Source organism: Typopeltis vanoorti, chromosome 17 (assembly GCF_054136105.1).
Source record: "Typopeltis vanoorti isolate ZY-2024b chromosome 17, IOZ_Tvanoo_1.0, whole genome shotgun sequence".
Lineage (NCBI taxonomy): Eukaryota > Metazoa > Arthropoda > Arachnida > Uropygi > Thelyphonidae > Typopeltis > Typopeltis vanoorti.
In genome coordinates, this window is record NC_143565.1 from 96563400 (window position 1) to 96583145 (window position 19746).

At 34.8% G+C, this 19746-nt stretch overlaps 1 protein-coding gene across 1 annotated transcript in view; it reads left to right on the plus strand.

Annotated features, from left to right (window-relative positions):
• Positions 1 to 19746, plus strand: part of Hacd1 (3-hydroxyacyl-CoA dehydratase 1) — a 73371-nt gene that overhangs the window by 18419 nt on the left and 35206 nt on the right. The window contains exons 3-5 of the mRNA XM_090407339.1: positions 45 to 152; positions 8386 to 8507; positions 17178 to 17217. Coding sequence (XP_090263465.1) covers positions 45 to 152; positions 8386 to 8507; positions 17178 to 17217 — 270 coding nt within the window. The remainder of the gene's footprint in view (positions 1 to 44; positions 153 to 8385; positions 8508 to 17177; positions 17218 to 19746) is intronic.

The window sequence follows — 19746 nt, forward strand, 5'->3', positions numbered from 1 at the left end:
ATTTTGATTACATTGCTCTCTTAATTCTTCTTCTTATATTCCAGGTAATCCACTGTCTCCTTGGACTTGTCCATGCTTCTGCTTTTCTAACGTTCATACAAATACTGTCTCGTTTAACAGTTGTATGGCCAATATTAAATGGCATTCCTGAGGTAAGTAACCCAGATTAAAGCATTTAAGTTGTTCATATGTACTAGTTGATAAACACACACTTTCTCGATATATATGTGCTGGTATATACTCACTACCACTGTGGATGTGTGCATGCAAAGTGCAATGAATAGCAAACTGATGGATAGAATGGTTTTACCATTAAGACAATGTAATAACAGTAGCTAATGTGTGTGTGTATGTGTGTGTGCGTGTGCATGTGCAGACTTAAATGTACACAATTCGGAAAAAAATTGACAAAAATTGGATGACAAGATAGCAATCTGAAGTAAAGAAAATGAATTTCTCGAGTTTTTGAGGGATAACTACCTTAGACAATATGTAACGGCAGACATGTGAGGATTGAGGGTATTGGATTTGATTATCTCATCAGTGAATGCCATTATAAATGAGGTGTCAATCTTCCTATGTGTGGGAAGATGTCACAGATGTTTATGTGGAGAGACTGAATAAGAGAAAGGAGTGAGCCTGGGTATGTAGGTAGTGTGATATTCTGATGGATGGCCATAAGGTTTGTTTAAATTAAATGAGTAGGGAACACGTCATAATTGAAATAGTAGTTGAAGAAGATTGTGCGAATGTTAAGAAAGTCTGTGGAAGTGATAGTGAGAAAGAGAGTTCGATTGCTGATAAAGCATGCAATAATGATGTTGAAAAACAAAGTGCAATTAATGGCAAGCAAGGTTGACAGAAAATAAGCTTCTTTCACTGATGATAAGATAATGAGAGTGAATGACAGCTAAAGAATGATTCAAGATTTGAAAGCCGAGTTGGTGAAGATGAGGTGAATTGGTGAGGATGAAGTGAATGTGGAGCAAAATGAAGAGAATTGTAGATATGTATGTAAGAGTGAAGACAGGAATGAATAGCATTGCATGAGGATTTGGTTATTTGCGAGTGGATTTGATGAGAAGATGCACAAGATTTGTTTTCCAGGAGTAAAATGAATAGACTGATTGAGGCATTGAATATGAGAAAGCAAGCAAAAGAGGTGGTAGTAGGAAAAAATGACTTGACTGGGAACAAGGAGAATGTAAGACTGGATATCAGGAGGTTGTTGAAAAGGATAAAAGATAATAGTGTGATGGGAAAGGTAGTCAGTGTGTTGCCCAGGTATGACAATGATGAGATCAGACAGAGAGCAAGAATTAGGAATGATATATTAGCAGAAATGTGTGAAGAGAAAGGAGGGGAATTTGTTAATGTGTGGAATGAGTTTGACGAATTGAACTGTTAAGATAATTTAAATATCTTAACATTATTTTGTTTATGGAAAATAGCATTGTTAGTTTAGGTAATTGAAAATGAAATACAACATGTATAAAAATATTATGTTAATAAAATTGTTAAAATGATATTTTACTGTAAGAAGAATATAGCAAAAGTGCTTATAGTTTTGCTATTGATAGTTAACCCGTGAGACCATTAAACCTGACCACTTCTCATGGTTCACGTCATCAGTGGAAACAGCCTATCATTCAGTAGCATGAAGAATCAGCATGATGTACATACCTTTCTATGCCAGTGGAATTAAAATGCAATGAAATAATCATTAAAGTGGAAAAGAAACTTCATTGCACCTCTAAAAAACATATCCAGTCCACTATTACTGAAAAAACTTCTCTTTGCTGTTTGTTTTACTTGACTGTCATGACATCATTTCATTTAGTTATAGTTGAGAGCCACTATTACTGAAAAAACTTCTCTTTGCTGTTTGTTTTACTCGACTGTCATGACATCATTCATTTAGTTACAGTTGAGAGAATGCAGTGTATACTCGAGTGTGATATGAAAAATGAACAGCTGATGCATGGGGGAGAGAAGGAAGGGAGATTTATATATATATATATGGGGGGACATTAAAAAATGGGAATAGATGGAAGGATATAAGGGAGAGTTGGAAATATTTCCCTTTAAGAAATAAGGAAAAACACAGTATTTTATGGATTCCTTATACGTACAAGTTCCTATTGAGAAGTTCATATAACTTCACTGTTGTGATTTTTTTTTTTTTTTTTTTTGAGTGAAGATTAGACGAAATGCTATTCTTTGTTTGTGTGAAACTGACACTTGTCAAGTAAAAATCCTTGAATGTTTCCTACTTCAGTATTAGATGGCTGAGTTTTATGAAGAACACTGTTGATATTTTTAGTACTTGTTTTAAGTTTTAATTGAATATGCTTGAAGTTAGGCATATGTTGGATACACAGGTATAAGTTGTAAGTTTTCTTCAAAAATGATTGAGAGCAAAAAAATTTGTTGTTGCTGTTTCCCTCAATGAACTTAAGGATCGATGAGAAATTTATTCCGATTTTTTAGGGTAATATTTGCCAAATTTTTTGTGAATATCTATTTGACTCTCTAAGATATATTAACTTTTGCCTTTGTGGAGAGTGAAAATGAAATATAATACTGATTATTTTTTTGATACCATTTCAGACCCCCCCCCCCTCGTCCTGGACCCTGTGGCTGTGCACCTGTTGCACCTGCCTAGTTACTTAATATTAATAATAATATATATAAACACTGTGTGTGTTTATATATATTATTATTAATATTAAGAGAGACCTCCAGGGAGTTAGGGACACATCAAGGAAAGCTACATATTGCCTGCACCAGGTATCATACTTTTTCTTGAATTCATTTACACTGCTTGCACACACATCTAATGGCAGTCCATTCCAATCACACACCACACTATAAGAGAAAAATCTAGATCTCGCCCTCTTCTTGACAGAATTCATTCTTAGCTTCCAAGGATATTTTTCCTTGTCTTGTCCTTTCCTCACCCTCCATAAAATGAAAAATCCCATCACCTGAAATCTTGTATAATGCTTTCAGAAGTTTGTAAATCTCAGTCATATCATCCCTCTTTCTCCTGTTTGCTAGTGTCTGCAGTCTGCAAATTCTCAGTCTCTCTCTCTCTTCATAATCAGTATTCCACAATCCTGATATTTTTAACACTCTCCTTTGCACTCTCTGCTGTATCAGAATCACAACAGGAGCCAGGAGACCTGTGCACAATAGTCCGAGTGAGGTTTTATCAAGGCCTTGTAAAGAGGCAAAAAGACATCCATATCTTTATATGTCAAAATTCATTTCAGCATTACAATTGGCTTTTGAGTTGTATTTGCTTTCTTTGCTACATGGCCCTGAACTTCAACTTCCTATCTACTAACACTCCAAGATCCCTAGCCTGATCAGTTTCTTTCATCATAATTCCACCAATATAATACAACATTGGATATCTAATCATGCCAAAAGTGCATGACTTTTCATTTACTGACATCTATTTTCCCATGCTCACAATTCCAGTCTGTTCAAATCATTCTGCAAGATAGTTAGTTTTCATGTATGCAGCACATCATGGTGAAAAACCAAATACATAGGCCTGGGAAAAGAACCTGTAAAACATGAGACAATAAATATGTAAAGAATATATATAAAATATACAAAAAAAAAATCATCTCTAAACAAAATTAACAGAACTGTATAAGAGTGATAAACTTCATTTGAATGGTTTTAGTATAAGGCATTTGGAGTGACTTCTGCTGGAATGGAGAGTACTGAATGCAGAGAATGAAGAATGAATGAATGAAGAATGCAGAGAAAAAAGATTTCATATCAAGTAAGAATCAATATGAAAAAGTGGGAGAGTTAGAAAGGAAAGATGGAAGTAGTGCTTACGAATAGAGAAGCGTGTGGCATGGATGTTGAGAATGAGAGAATAAGTGTGCAAGGGAAATAAGAAAACTCAGGGTGGACAGGAAAACACAGCATGAGAAAGGTATGCTCAAAAAGGAAGTGAATTTTGTGTGTGTGTGTAGACAAGAATGGAATGGGATGGTCTGGTGTAGCAAGAACAGTGGGATATAAAGGAAGGTTCTGGAATGGGTAAGGAGAAAAAGAAATGGCTTGAAGAAGGTATCGAGAAGTCACATCTAATAAGTGATAGCAGTGAAACTTGTTATAGATCCAGGAATGAGCTGTTGTTTGTATATGACTGCTAGAAGTATCAGAAACAAAGGAAATAAAATGGTCGTGTTGATTGAGTTCTCACCGAAAAATTGTTGGAACAAGTGATACATGGCTGGATGAGGATAACATCCTGACAGGAATAGAGATGGAAGGGTATGATGTTTTTCATGAAGATGGAAAGGGTAAAAAGGCAGGTGAAGTTCTATTAATGATAGAAAAAAAGAGTTATGTCCATACAAGGGAGAAATAGTGGTAATGATTTTGAGGCAGTATGGTATGGGATAGAGGTGAATAGAATGAAATACTTCATTGGAAGTTGCTATAGACCTGGTAATGTGAAGGGTAGTGACCAGGAAATGTATAAGTAAATAGGAAAAGGGTGATCATTATGTATAAATTAATGATGCCAAGAAATTATGTTCTTGGTTTCATCCTTTATCCAAGTGTAAGCAAAGAAAGTTTGCATGTGAAATCACTTCACGACTGGGCTGTTTGTATATAGAGGCTAATGACTTCACATGAATTCTCTTAGTATCCCATAATGCAACGCACACATCCTTATGGAGTCATGAAGTGAATTCACGTGCAAACTTTTCTGCTTTTATCTTTAATTTATAGCATAACTAAGTGGAAAAACTTTCAACATCTATCTCTAATTCAGTATTTTAGTAATAAGATGTGACATCTTTTGACTACTTGTATGTGGAAATATGACTTTTGCATTCCTTTAATCTTGGTATCACTTCTGGGTCTGGCTTCTGCTAATGAGACCTCAATAAAGATCGAAACTGGTCTGGGTAATGGTCCCATTACAGACAGACGTATAATACTATGTATTATACATGTCTGTAAGGATATGTGCATTGCATTAGGGTTAAAGGATGAAACCAAGAATATAATTTCTTGGCATCTTTAAAATCTTTAATTTATGATATAACCAAGTGGAAAAACTCAACATCTATTGGTGATCATTATGAGTGATTTTAATTACGGCAATGTAGATTGTGATGATGAGATAGCAACTAGAAGTGAAGAAAATGAGTTTCTTGAGATTTTGAGGGACAACTACCTCAGACAGCTACTGCAACTAACTATGTAATGGAAGGCATGCGAGGATGAGGATTGAGGGTCTTGGATTTGATCATCTCATCAGAGGATGTCATTATAATGAAGTGTCAAATCTCCCTCCAGTTGGTGAGGGTCACCAAGAAGTGATTACCATATGCTCTCCTCAAGCACTCCTCTTATTCACCGAATCGCCATACAAAATTTGATCTTCATTCTCCTTCTTTTGTTCTCTCTCTCACACACACACAAAGACATGAGACCCCATAGGTTATGAAGTGGACATTACAAAGTTATATATTTGTAATATAAAATAAAGGCAATGAGAAGTTTTTTATGTCCACTTTATCACCTCTAGGGTCCTGTCTTTGTGACATAAAAAGTATAATTATTTAATTGTAATATAAAATAAAGGCAATGAGAAGTTTAAATAAGCATCAGAGAATCATGGATTATAAATTGCTAGGTGAGTGGGGAACAGTTTATGTAGTCCCCATGATTCATGTAGAGAAAAAGGAGGGAGAGAGAGAGGATATAATCATTTTTTGTCATAAGTTTATTTTTCACTTGGTCAGACTATAATAAATTTAGTTTAATCGTTTATCCAAGTGTGTGCAAACAAAGTTTGCACCTGAAAGTATCTTCAGGACTCGGGTAAGGTGGTACAACACCAAGGCACTCCTTGCAAAGGTGGAGCAAGCTACCAACACTCTTATCTCAGTATCTCCCATAATGCAAAACACATCTCCTTGCAGATATGTATAATGTTATGCATTAAGGGAAGGGCCACTACCCAGACTAGTTTCAACCTTTATTGAGGTCTCTTCAGTGGGATCCAGGCCCAAGTGGAGATACCAGGCAGAAGCATTAGCAAGGTCATCTCCTCCTATAGGAGCTGCCAAACGGTGTGCCATCTTTTTACTAAATTACTCTGGATTTAGAGAAAGATGTTGAAAGTTTATTTTTCACTTGGTCAGACTATAATTTATTATAGTCTGGGGTAAAGTGGTACAACACCGGGCAACTCCTTGCAAAGGTGGAGCAAGCTACCAAGACTCCTATCTCAGTATCTCCAAGGTCATCTCCTCCTATAGGAGGAGATGACCTTGCTAATGCTTCTGCATTTTCTTTAAAATTATATTCAAAATTTTAAAAATTTTGAAGTTATATAAATTGGCTGGCTGATTTGAAAGTTCCATAGTCAAGATCTGGTTAATCAGGCAAGCTATTTTAATTTTTCACTATTCAAGTTTTTACCGGAAGAGATTGTAACTCACCTGTAAATGATTGAGTAAAGATTTTTTTTTTTTTTTTTTGCTGGGAGTACAGTGCAGTCTTCAGATTTTCTAGTATGACTCAAGGCATTAAAAAAAAAAATATATATATATATATATATATATATATATATATATATACACACACACACAGGGTGATTCAGAACTCTTGGGCCAAACTTTAAGCAGTGATAGAACACACCTAAACAAGCACTTTTTGTCATACAATGCATGGTCCGAACTCAAGCGGTGAAGCGCTAGGGGTTAGCAACTATTGTGTCAGGAAATAAAGAAACACAAGGATGACACAAGAGATTTGAAACAATTACAGAACATAAATTAAAGAATTTTATTGAACAAATTACAGAAACTGCTCAAAAGAGCATCGGCCAACATTAATGCAGGCTTCACACCTTCGACATGGTGATTGATGTACATTGGGGAAAACACCAGGCTTTTCTCGTACAGCAGCAACGGCTATAGAAATGCTGGTAATCAGTCCTCATTAGAATCGATGGGGCTATCATAGATCAGGCTTTTCATATGGTCCCATAGGAAAAAATCCAGACATCAGAGATCGGGCCACCAAGCGATGGGACCACTCCGACCAATCCATCGTCCTGGAAATGTTGCATCCAAGGCATTCCGCACATCCATGCTGAAATGGGGTGGCACTCCATCGTGTTGGAACCACATACATGTTTGAATGTTGCTGGAACAGGGTTCAGTAATTCTGGCAAGACCGCTTGTAAAAATATGAGGTACGTTCTCCAATTCAGTCATGCTGGCAGAAGTATAGGCCAATCAAATGGTCATGTAGGATTCCAGCCCAAACATTTATGGAGAAACGCCACTGGTACGAATGTGGACGTGTGGCGTGCGGATTTCCGCTCTCCCACACATAATAATTGTGGGTATTAAAAATGCCCTCACGTGTAAAGGTGCATTTGTCAGTGAATAAGACATGTGCATCACAAAGTCCGGCTGCACTGCAGTCTGCTGCAGGAACCACTGTACAAAATTCACATGAGGCTGGTAATCTGCAGTTGTCAAGGCGTGCACCCTCTATGCATGGTAGGGGTGTAATCATTTGTCTCATAGAACTCCCCACACTATCAATTGTGGCACACGTATGGCATGGGAAATTGCTCATGTGCTACATTTAGGACGATCTACAACTCTATGTAGAATTTCCTCTGTAACACATGGTGTCCTCACACTCCTTGCATGCCCTATATTCTGCATGCTGCTGACAAAGGAGCCCATTTTGCACAGATACCATTGCAATCGCTGAAAAGTTTTACAATCAGGCACGCTTCTGGTCGGAAAGCGCTCTCGGTACAGTCTTTGGGCTTCCCTCGCATTTCTGCAGTTCCTGAAATGCATGTCAGCCTTCTCCTGATTTGTGAAAGAATCCATTCTTTTTGCACTGCATGGTAGAAATAAAGATGACTGCAAAAACCAGCACTTATAAGTGTTCACTGGAAAGCGTCCTCTAGTGCTTCACCGCTTGAGTTTGGATCATGCATTGTACGACCAAAAGTGCTTGATTAGGTGTGCTCTATCACCCCTTAAAGTTTGGCCCAAGAGTTCTGAATCACCCTGTATATACAGTTAAGTATATATTTAAAAATGCAAAACGAATGGACTAAGATTTTTATTTTATTTTATGAATTTTTTGTACTTTTGTACTTTATTATTATTTTTTACTTAATTCAGAAACCCTACTCTTGAGACATGGAATTTTTTCAAGCCATTTCAGGCTTCCATCTCTAGATAAAATACAAAGAACATTCATTTAGTTTTTAGTTGTGTGTGTGTGTGTGTGTGTGTGTGTATTTCCTGTTTCATAACATTTGATTGCATTCTTCAGTAATATTTCTTTTCTACTTCCTAGGTCCAGAATGCTTATGGTGTCCCTTTACTTTTGGCAGCTTGGAGTATAGCTGAAGTGACACGTTATGCTTTTTATTCTTTACATCTGTATAATCTTGTTCCTTATGTTATTGTGTGGTGCAGGTATGGAATGAAAAATTATCCCCTATGAATACAGTCACTTTCTGTATTTTAATTTATTTACCATTTGCTTATTTACTCATGTATTCACTCATAAAAATAAGTAGAATGATTGAAATATAAAATACATATACATGTATTCTTAATTATTATATGCTCTAAAACCTCAGTGAAAACACAATATGGAAATATTTAAAAAATTTTCCTGATTGTGTTCTCTGAGTTGTTACATCAACAGAAGTATAGGTATCTGTTTTTTACTTGGTTTCTGGTTCCATTTCTAATATTTCGTTTTACTGGTAACTGATTAAGTTATAATAAATCAGTTACAATAAAATAAAAATTTATTTTATTTTGTTAATTATTTTATATTTTTGTATATATTTTATTTATTATTTATTTTTACTTTTTTTTTTAAATTTTTAATTATTTTTTTTCACTAGAGGTCAAGCTAGGGTAAACAATTAACAAAGCATCATATTTATCTTACTTTTGTGTAGTGTCATTGTAAAATTTCACTTTACAATGTTAAACTGTGCTATTTGTAAAATTTGTTAAACTGTGTTTAACAAATAAAAGTTTATTTGTTGAACTGTGCTATTTGTAAAATCGTATGATTTTTCTATTTCTTTATTCATTTATTATTACTCATTACCACTCCATTTGTAAATTATTTATTGTTCTTATATTTCCTTATTTCAACCATAATACCAATACCAAAAAAGAATAATAATGCAAACAAATACAGCCAATTTAGAACAATAGCTTTAATCCCACATGTTAGCAAAATTTTGCTAAAAATTATTCAAAATAGAATTTATTCAAAAATAGATTGTCTATTGGATGAAGACCAATTTGGATTCAGAAAGAATAAAGGAACACAAGAGGCAATACTCTGTTTAAGAACAATAATAGAGAGAAGATAAGACCTTAGTCAAAATACTTACATTTGCTTCCTTGATTTAGAGAAAGCACTTGATAAAGTAAACCAGCCAATACTCCTAAATTGTCTAACTAATATCGGCATAGATTTGAGGAATAGGAAAATAATTTATCCAATTTACAAAAATCAAAATGGATGGAATAAATCAATGATAAGGAGAAAATAATAAATATAAGGAGTGGAGTAAGACAAGGATGTATACTTTCACCACTTTTATTTAATTTATATATTGAAAAGGCCATTCAGGAAACTGAAGATAAAATAAATAGTGGCATGAAGATAAATGGTGAGCAAGTCATGCGTATAAGATTTGCTGATGACATAGCCCTTGTAGCAGAAAATAGAAGAACATTAAAAACAATGCTAGAATTACTAAATAATAACCTTGAAAAATATAAAATGAAAATCAACACAGATAAGACTAAAATCATTGTTACAGGCAAAATCCCTATCAATACAGAGCATATAGACATCAGTGGGGAACAAATAAAGCAAATGAAAAGCTGTAAATATTTAGGAAGCCTAATAACAGAAGATTGCAGAACAAGAGAAGACATAAGATCAAAAATAAACAACGCAAAAGCCCAATTCTCTAAGATGAAAAGCGTTTTAACAGGAAACCTCAACCTACAATTGAAAAAAAAAATTAGTAAAGACATTGATATGGAGCATTGCACTGTATAGATGTGAAACCTGGATTCTAGGCAGAGAAGATGTAAGATGATTGGAGGCTTTTGAAATGTGGTGCTGGCATCGCATGAAACAAAATAAAATGGACAGAAAAAAAATCAAACCAACAAGTCCTGAGAGAGATAAACGAAGCAAGAACTCTAATAAAATCGATCAAAATTAGAAGGGATAAGTGGTTTGGACATATACTTTGACATGATGGACTTGTGAAAAGAATAACTGAAGGCAAAATAGAGGGGAAAAGAAGAAGAGGCTGACCAAGTCAAAGACAGCACGGGTTTGAGGAGTTAGCAGGAGGTTAAGAAGAAAGCCAATGACAGAGCGGAATGGAGGAAATTGCTGCTGAGCTACCAGTCCCAAGACTGATGCAACTGATGATGATGATATTTCCTTATATTATCATTCCATTGACTATGCCACTTTAAAGAAAAATTTGTTTACAATATGTTTAGTTCACTAAGCTTCTCTATCTTAACTTTTGTTTTCCCTTTGTTCCTACTGTACGTAAAGCAGACTCTAATTCTAGCTAACGCCAGCTATACGATTATAGTATACTTAATATCTGACATTCTTCGGTCTGACAAATTTATTTGATTTGCAACTGTGCCAGACAGACCGAATAATAGAGAGTGAGGAATCAATGAAGTGGAATTAAAGGCAATATCTAGTTAAATTTCTCTTAGCCATATAGCAAGTTGTGGCAATATCTAATTAACACACACACACAGGTCTGTAATTTTTTTTTTAAGATAGTGCATTGGCAATGATCAGATCAAATTGTTGTTCAAACAAAGCATTTTATTCTAACTAAAAAAAATTGAGATTACAACCTAGACAGTTAGTGGGGAATAACTGTTTCTCCCAGCATAGCTAACTCCAGAAAATACATTACACAATTAAAACATACACATTCTGTGTTCATGCAACCCTAACACACTGCTTAGTCTTATACCATATATACTACATAAATAGTGGGGGATAATAAATCACTCATTATTTTAAAGCCGGATACGAAACTCGGAGATCAAAATCTAAGAGTTTCATGCCGAAGAACTATCAGCATGAAAGCTCTGTCATTATCCTTAATATTTTCTCATAATGTAAAATGCAGCTCTTAGGAGATGTATTACTGTTTTACATTATGAGGAGAGGTCACTACCTAGACCGGTTTCGACCTTTATTGAGGTCTCATCAGCGAGTAGGTAGACCTTAAGGATAGTGATGGAGCTTGCTCCACCTTTGACATGAGTTGCCTTAGTGTTATACTACCCAAGTGATGACTTGCGCTTGGACTCACCGATAGTTCTTCGGCATGAAACTCATAGATTTTGATGGATTTAGATCTCCGAGTTTCGTATCCGGCTTTAAAATAATGAGGGATGTATTATCCCCTTAACTTAATTTACGCCACCGGAAAAAAATAGTCTCTTGGCTCTGTATTGTAGTAATAATAATATATGAGTACACCGGTCTGGCAATTCGTTAGTAGAGGTATATCCAAGTTCGGTTTACTCAAACCTTGGTAGTCCAGGTCTGGGTAGTGACTGGTCTGGGTAGTAACCTCTCCTCATAATGTAAAACAGTAATACATCTCCTAGGAGCTGCGTTTTACATTATGAGAAAATATTAAGGATAATGGCAGAGCTTGCTCCACCTTTGACATGAGTTGCCATAGTACAACACTATGGCAACTCGTGTGCCATAGTGATGGCTTACGCCTGGACTCGCCGATAGTTCTTCGGCATGAAACTCTTAAATTTCGATCTCCGAGCTTCGTATCCGGCTTTAAAATAATGAGGGGTTTATTATCCCCTTAATTTAATTTGCACCACCGGAAAAAAATAGCCTCTTGACTCTGTAACACTGATATTCTTAAAATTGCATCTAACTCCACTGTGGATGCATGATGAGCAGCCAGAATGAGTTGTTAATGTACTCTTGGCTAGATTGTGTATGTTAACCTTTAAGCAGACATGTCAGGGTTTTGCCTTGGTTTCTTGAAATTTTTTATGTGAATTCTACTACCCTAAAGGTTGCAACTTTATTACACATTTTATGCATGGGTGAGCTGAGGATTAGCCCACCCATTTATTAAGCTTCTGGTAAGCATGATAGTGGATTAACACTGAACAATGAAATTCATCTACTACCTCTAAAGACACATCTGTGCTCACAGCAAGTTCTGAACTCATGATCTAGTAATTGGATATCAGAAGTGTTATCTGGTTAGACCTGTGGAATGATTGAATGAGTTTTATTAAATTAAATATTTAACTTGTATTAAGTATCCATCATGAAGGTTATTTTCTTGATCATAAATTAGTAAATAATAATATTTGGTTTACCGATCAAGTGTTGATCAATTTTATTAACTGAACCAACTAGTTTCGCCACACTTATCTGTTGGCATCTTCAGGGCACTTACATATAGGTTTAAACAATCTCACAACATAACTGCAAAACTGACTAGAATAATTACAAATAAAATAGTATCGAACGTGAGTGAAACATGTATCACGTGTACAAGATCAGCTAGCTGTTGCTGAGGAACTTTCTGTAGTTTGTATTAAAGTTCATTTCTTCCGTTTTTAAGGTTCTGATTAGGGTTTTCCATATCTCTGGGAGTATTAGGCCTTGGTTTCTGTTAAGGTTTATAGTAGAACAGGCGACTGTGGCTGCTTTGAAAATTCTTGAATGGTAATCTTCCTCTAGGTAAGGGGAACAGCTTTTGTTTCACTTGATGACATGGTTAGTTGTAGAGAAATGAGACGATAGGCCAGAAATGTCCTGTCTGTTGTTTTTGACATAGCCAATGTGCTCCTTTTGCCTGATTTCGAGGCTTCTCGAAGTCTGTCCGATGTAACTAGAGCCACATGAGCATGGAATATTATAAACTCCAGCATATTTATAGAAAGGATGATTGTCTTTTGGAGATCTTAGTAGTTTACGAATAGATTCTATTGGTTTAAATGTTACTCTTATTTTGTGTTATTTGAGGAGATTGGCGAGCTTGTTGGAGATGCCACTTACAAACGGAATTGCAATCGTTTTTATATATTGAATATCTTCTTGTTCTCTTTGTGGTGGTTCAGAGAAAAGGACTTTATTGACTAGTCTTCTTGGATAGCCGTTCAAGTACAGATTGTTGGAAATAAATTTTAACTCATCTTGAAGGGTCTTGTTGTCTGTTGTGATGCGAATTGCTCTTTTCTTTAACATGTGTACAATGCTGAGTTTATGTGAGATGTGGTGAGAGGAGTTGAAATGTAGGTAGCGACCTGTATTGGTCGGGTTTCTGTACACCGATAGATTTATACTGCTATCAATTTGTTTTTTGATTAAGATGTCTAAAAACAGAAGTTGTTTTTCTCTTTCAAGTTCCAGAGTGAATTTAATAGAATGATGGAAGGCATTGATCTTTTTGAGAAAATCATATATGTCATCTTTGTTATTGTTCCATACGATGAAGATATCATCCACATATCTAAACCAAATTTTAGGTTTAGGAAAAATTTGCAATAAGATTTTGTTTTCTAAGTCTTCCATAAAGAGGTCAGCACATGAAGGTGAGAGTGGGCTCCCCATTGCTAAGCCTGTTAATTGTTGATAGATCCTATTTTTCCAAGAAAAATAATTGGAATTTAGGCAGTGAGCAAACAATGAGGTTATATCTTGTGGTAACAAGGTACTTAAGATGTCAATGACCTCTACTACAGGAACGTTTGTAAAGAGAGAGGTGACATCTAAGCTGGCTAGAAGATCATTATCTGATATCTTGATGTTTTTTAGCTTTTCCTCAAAATGTCCGGAGTTTTTGATGTAACTCTCTGAGTTGTGGATGTGTTGCTGTACGAGTTTCGAGAGATGTTTTGACAATAAGTAGGTAGGAGAGTTGATTGCATCAACGATTGGGCGTAAAGGAATACCATCTTTTGGCACGCCATAGAGTCTCGGAGTTAAAGGATGCATCGATTTAAGTTTTTTAATCAAGTCTGTTGGCCAGTTGGATAAATTGCATAGTAATTCATTGGTATCATTGTGGTTTTTTAATGTTGGATCTTTTGTTAAAAGACGGTATACAGACAAGTCAGATAGTAGATGGTTGACTTTGTCCTCATAGTCCTTTGAGTTCAGTATTACAGTACTGTTTTCTTTATCTGCTTTAAGTATTATGATGTCTTTGTTGTTTTTTAAATCACGAATAGTTCTTTTATGTAGTGATGAGAAGTTTTGTTTTGTGGAATAGGGAGAGGAAAGTATTATACAACTTTTTAGTCTTAGATCATTTGCTGTGTGAGGCAGTAATAATGAGATTCCTTTTTCTAGACTACAGATGAAATCTACCTTAGGAATCTGTTGAGGAGCTATTGCATAGTTGAAACCCTTTTTGAGAATATCGATTTCAGGTTTCTTTAAGATGTGGTTTGAAAAATTAAGAATAACTTGGTTGTCTGGTAGAGAAGGTTTAGACTCATTGTGGATGGTATAAAGGTGGTTAAATTTTTTAATCTGGGTCTGTCTGCTTTTGTTAAAAGCTTTGGTGAAACTGGTATTAATCATTTTATCTAAGACTTGCCAAATTTCCTCATCTAAAGAGCTGGAGAGATCCATGAACAGTTCATAACATTGTGAGTCAATTTGACTAAGCACAAATCTTGTGTGATGTAACCTTTCACGAATGAGTAACATCGATGTCTTGAAATAAACTCTCCTACCTACTTATTGTCAAAACATCTCTCGAAACTCTTACAGCAACACATCCACAACTCAGAGAGTTACATCAAAAACTCCGGACATTTTGTGGAAAAGCTAAAAAACATCAAGATATCGGATAATGATCTTCTAGCCAGCTTAGATGTCACCTCTCTCTTTACAAACGTTCCTGTAGTAGAGGTCATTGACATCTTAAGTACCTTGTTCCCACAAGATATAACCTCATTGTTTGCTCATTGCCTAAACTCCAATTATTTTTCTTGGAAAAATAGGATCTATCAACAATTAACAGGCTTGGCAATGGGGAGCCCACTCTCACCTTCATGTGCTGACCTCTTTATGGAAGACTTAGAAAACAAAATCTTATCGCAAATTTTTCCTAAACCTAAAATTTGGTTTAGATATGTGGACGATATCTTCATCGTATGGAACAATAACAAAGATGACATATATGATTTTCTCAAAAAGATCAATGCCTTCCATCATTCTATTAAATTCACTCTGGAACTTGAAAGAGAAAAACAACTTCCGTTTTTAGACATCTTAATCAAAAAACAAATTGATGGCAGTATAAATCTATCGGTGTACAGAAAACCGACCAATACAGGTCGCTACCTACATTTCAACTCCTCTCACCACATCTCACATAAACTCAGCATTGTACACATGTTAAAGAAAAGAGCGATTCGCATCACAACGGACAAGACCCTTCAAGATGAGTTAAAATTTATTTCCAACAATCTGTACTTGAATGGCTATCCAAGAAGACTAGTCAATAAAGTCCTTTTCTCTGAACCACCACAAAGAGAACAAGAAGATATTCAATATATAAAAACGGTTGCAATTACAATCTGTACTTGAATGGCTATCCAAGAAGACTAGTCAATAAAGTCCTTTTCTCTGAACCACCACAAAGAGAACAAGAAGATATTCAATATATAAAAACGATTGCAATTCCGTTTGTAAGTGGCATCTCCAACAAGCTTGCCAATCTCCTCAAACAACACAAAATAAGAGTAACATTTAAACCAATAGAATCTATTCATAAACTACTAAGATCTCCAAAAGACAATCATCCTTTCTATAAATATGCTGGAGTTTATAATATTCCATGCTCATGTGGCTCTAGTTACATCGGACAGACTTCGAGAAGCCTCGAAATCAGGCAGAAGGAGCACATTGGCTATGTCAAAAACAACAGACGGAACATTTCTGGCCTATCGTCTCATTTCTCTACAACTAACCATGTCATCGAGTGGGACAAAAGTTCTTTCCCTTACATAGAGAAAGATTACCATTCAAGAATTTTCAAAGAAGCAGCCACAGTCGCCTGTTCTACTATAAACCTTAACAGAAACCAAGGCCTAATACTCCCAGAGATATGGAAAACCCAAATCAGAACCTTAAAAACGGAAGAAATGAACTTTAATACAAACTACAGAAAGTTCCTCAGCAACAGCTATCTGATCTTGTACACACAATACGTGTTTCACTCACGTTTGATACTATTTTATTTGTAATTATTCTAGTCAGTTTTTTATTCTTGTCAGTTTTGCAGTTACGCATAATTGTGAGATTGTTTAAACCTATATGTAAGTGCCCTGAAGTTGCCAACAGATAAGTGTGGCGAAATTAGTTGGTTCAGTTAATAAAATTGATCAACACTTGATAGGGTAAACCAAATATTATTATTTACTATTGTTTATATACATGCAGTTAATACATTTTTGTTTTTCAAGTTAGTTTTATGTCCTAATTGCTGCTATAACTGTGCACCATAAATGGAATCAGAATGTGTATCTTAGAATTTGTAAGATATTTCCACAATCTACAGAGACAAAGCTGTGACAGTAGTTTATTATTATTATTATTATTATTAATATTATTAATGGGTTCTGTTATTTTCTAGTCATTGGATTTGAGTCTGACAAAATAGTTATTGTTTAAAAATCAATTCATAAAACAGGAAAGACGAATAACTGCAGCTATTCTAATTAGATCATTAAAAATCGTCCAAGATAAGAGTTGAAAGTGACAGACGGTTAAATAGTTATCAGCTACAGCTTGAAAATAACTGTCTAGTTCCCTTCCTATGTGCTGCTCAAAGAATTGTTAATTTCATAAGAAATACGACATTTCCTTATTTGATGTATAACCCCCCCCCCCCCTCTCTCTCTCTCTCTAAATAATATTCTTGTAAAGAATAAAATGATGGTAATACAAAGTGTGGAACTGTTTTATTATTCCCAAAGTTTTGCTTTCTTTAAACCTGTTTATCTAAAGGTTGTGTAAATTTGCTACATAAAAAAAAATCATTTTCTTTGTAGGTATTCATTTTTCCTGGTGTTATATCCATGTGGAGTGACAGTAAGTTCAAATTTATTGGTTTATTATATTACTATATTTAAAATTGAATCAGTTTTCTAATTAGGTTCAGTTTATAGTGTAAGTTAGAAGATTTGCTAATCTTTTGTAAGTGAACTGTTATGAACCTCTTTGGAGTAAGAATTATAATAAGTAATTACTAAAATTTTGCTTTGGGAAGAAAGTTATTTGATTAGTTAAGGATAAAATTTAATAACATTAAACTGTGACTTTTATTCTACTAGTTCATAAGATCCTGTGTTGATTAAGAGAGTGAACAAACAAGGATGGACTAAGATTTTAGTTTTTAGGAGACCAAATTGTATTCTTATTGACTTAAACCTGAGCAAAATAATACTACATCATGATGGAATTTCATGCTAACTGAGGTGCTGTTTGGTTAAACAAGTATCCTGCTATTTTTGTCAGAGAACTAGGACAAACATTGAAAAGTCAGCTACTAGAACAAATCATCATCAGTAGAATTAAAGATTGGCACCATTAATACTAGGAAATAAATACTAGGTCAACATAATACTGAAACAAAGAAGACGAAAACAGATGAGAAACAGGGGATGCTTTATTCAGGTAGCAATAATCAGGAAAAGGACAGAGTAGCTATAGTACTCGCACTAAACATTAAGCTTAAGCTTGAATGACAGGCAATATCATGTAAGTCATGTGGACAAAAATCAATATGAGGAATTTTGCAATGGGAATTATTTGTGCCTATGGTCTAACTGATGGATCTGTCTACTGAGGAAGAAGTGGAGGAATGTTTTGAGTCAATAGGCAGTTTGTTGGAAATCCAAACAGCAGAATAAGAAATGAATACCAAACATATATAAATGTTCTGGATAATTTGGAGAAAAGAACAAAGCTGCTAATAATGATAGATACCTGCAGGATTTCTGCTCAGAACAGGAACTAGTTGTTACTAATATCATATCGCAACATAAATTATGGGCACAAATCACATGGAGAGAAGACAAGAAATAACTTTCATTGATGGTATTATTATTGATAGCAGTATCTTCATGGTTTTTAAAGACACAAGAGTATACTGGGATTTGAAATAGAATATCACTATTTAGTTTTGAGTAGGATAAAATTGAATACCAAATTGAAAAGGAAAATGTATAAGAAAGTGTTAAAACGAATCAAAGTGAAGCAGCTTTCAGAAGTGAACTCTGGATTCAAATACACAAATATTATTCAAGAAAAGAGAAAGTTTGAAGACTAGAATCAAACTTTGAAGAGTCAATGGCAAATCCCTGAAGAAAACATTGGTTGATTTAGCAAGAGAGGCATGCATTGAAGTGCCTGCAAAGTTAGAAAAATAAGAACTCCATGGTGAACTACAAGAAGAGTATATCCAAAGTTCCTAGCAAGCATGAATTTTTTTACAATTTTTTTACTTTCTTACAATTTTCTCAGAATGTGCTCTGAGAAAATTGTAAGAAAGCAAAGCAATAAAAGCATCTCTGGCCATCTTTCCACATGCTATGGAACGACATCCTTCTTACCATATTCTTACCAGAGGAAAGACTGGTAAGGAGGTGGGAAAATGTTTGGGAGGCTATTGAAAAAGCTTAGAAATGGAAGAAAGAGTAGCAATAATAAAAGTGGCAAACTGAAGGTATTCAAAATGTCTGGAGTAATTACATTGAAAGATTGCTAAATGAACTAGAAGTGATAGAATAGTAGTAGAAAAATTATATCGATACACATATCAAGTACTAGAAGTGGAAAAAGCCATCATAAATCTGAAATGAATGTTGGAAGACAACTGGAATATATGATATTCAACCAGAAAGGATCAAATGTTGAAGTATAAAAGTTTTACGGTTGTTGTGCTCATAATACAGAAGTCATGGTCAGAAGGTCAGATTCCAAATTGGAGAAGAGCTCTCATGTATTTACCTATGAGAAGGAAAATAAAATTGAATGTGAAAAACAGAGGATTTTCATTACTGAAATAGTAGTAGAAAATTCCAGGCAAGATTTATACAAGCATACTTGCGAATAGGCTAAGAAAAATTGTAGGAAGGAAACTTGGAAAAGTATAAGCTGGGTTCAGGCCAAGTATAAGTTGTGAAGATAAGATTTTCATTGTAAGACAAAATAGTTCAGAAATCATGAGAATATAAGGCGTATTTGTATTTGAGTTTTGCAAAAAGCATATGACAAGGTAGGTACTGGAAGTACAGCTGTTCTAAATGCTCCAATTATATGGCATTTATGGTGTTATATTTGACTTGTAAGTTAGCAGTTAGAATCAGAAGTACAGGAAGATGGTATTTGATATGAAGTCATGAGACATGATTGCACATTATCTTCTGTTATTCATCATCTGTATGAATCACATTATAAAGGAAAGTAGCATCAGATTTGGAGATGTTCGACTCAGCTGTTTACTTTATGCAGATGATATTATACTGTTAAATGAAAGCAGCACATATCTTCAGGATTCCTTAACCAAATTGCATGAATGCTGTAATAAATTTGGTATTAAAATCAGCAATAAAAAGA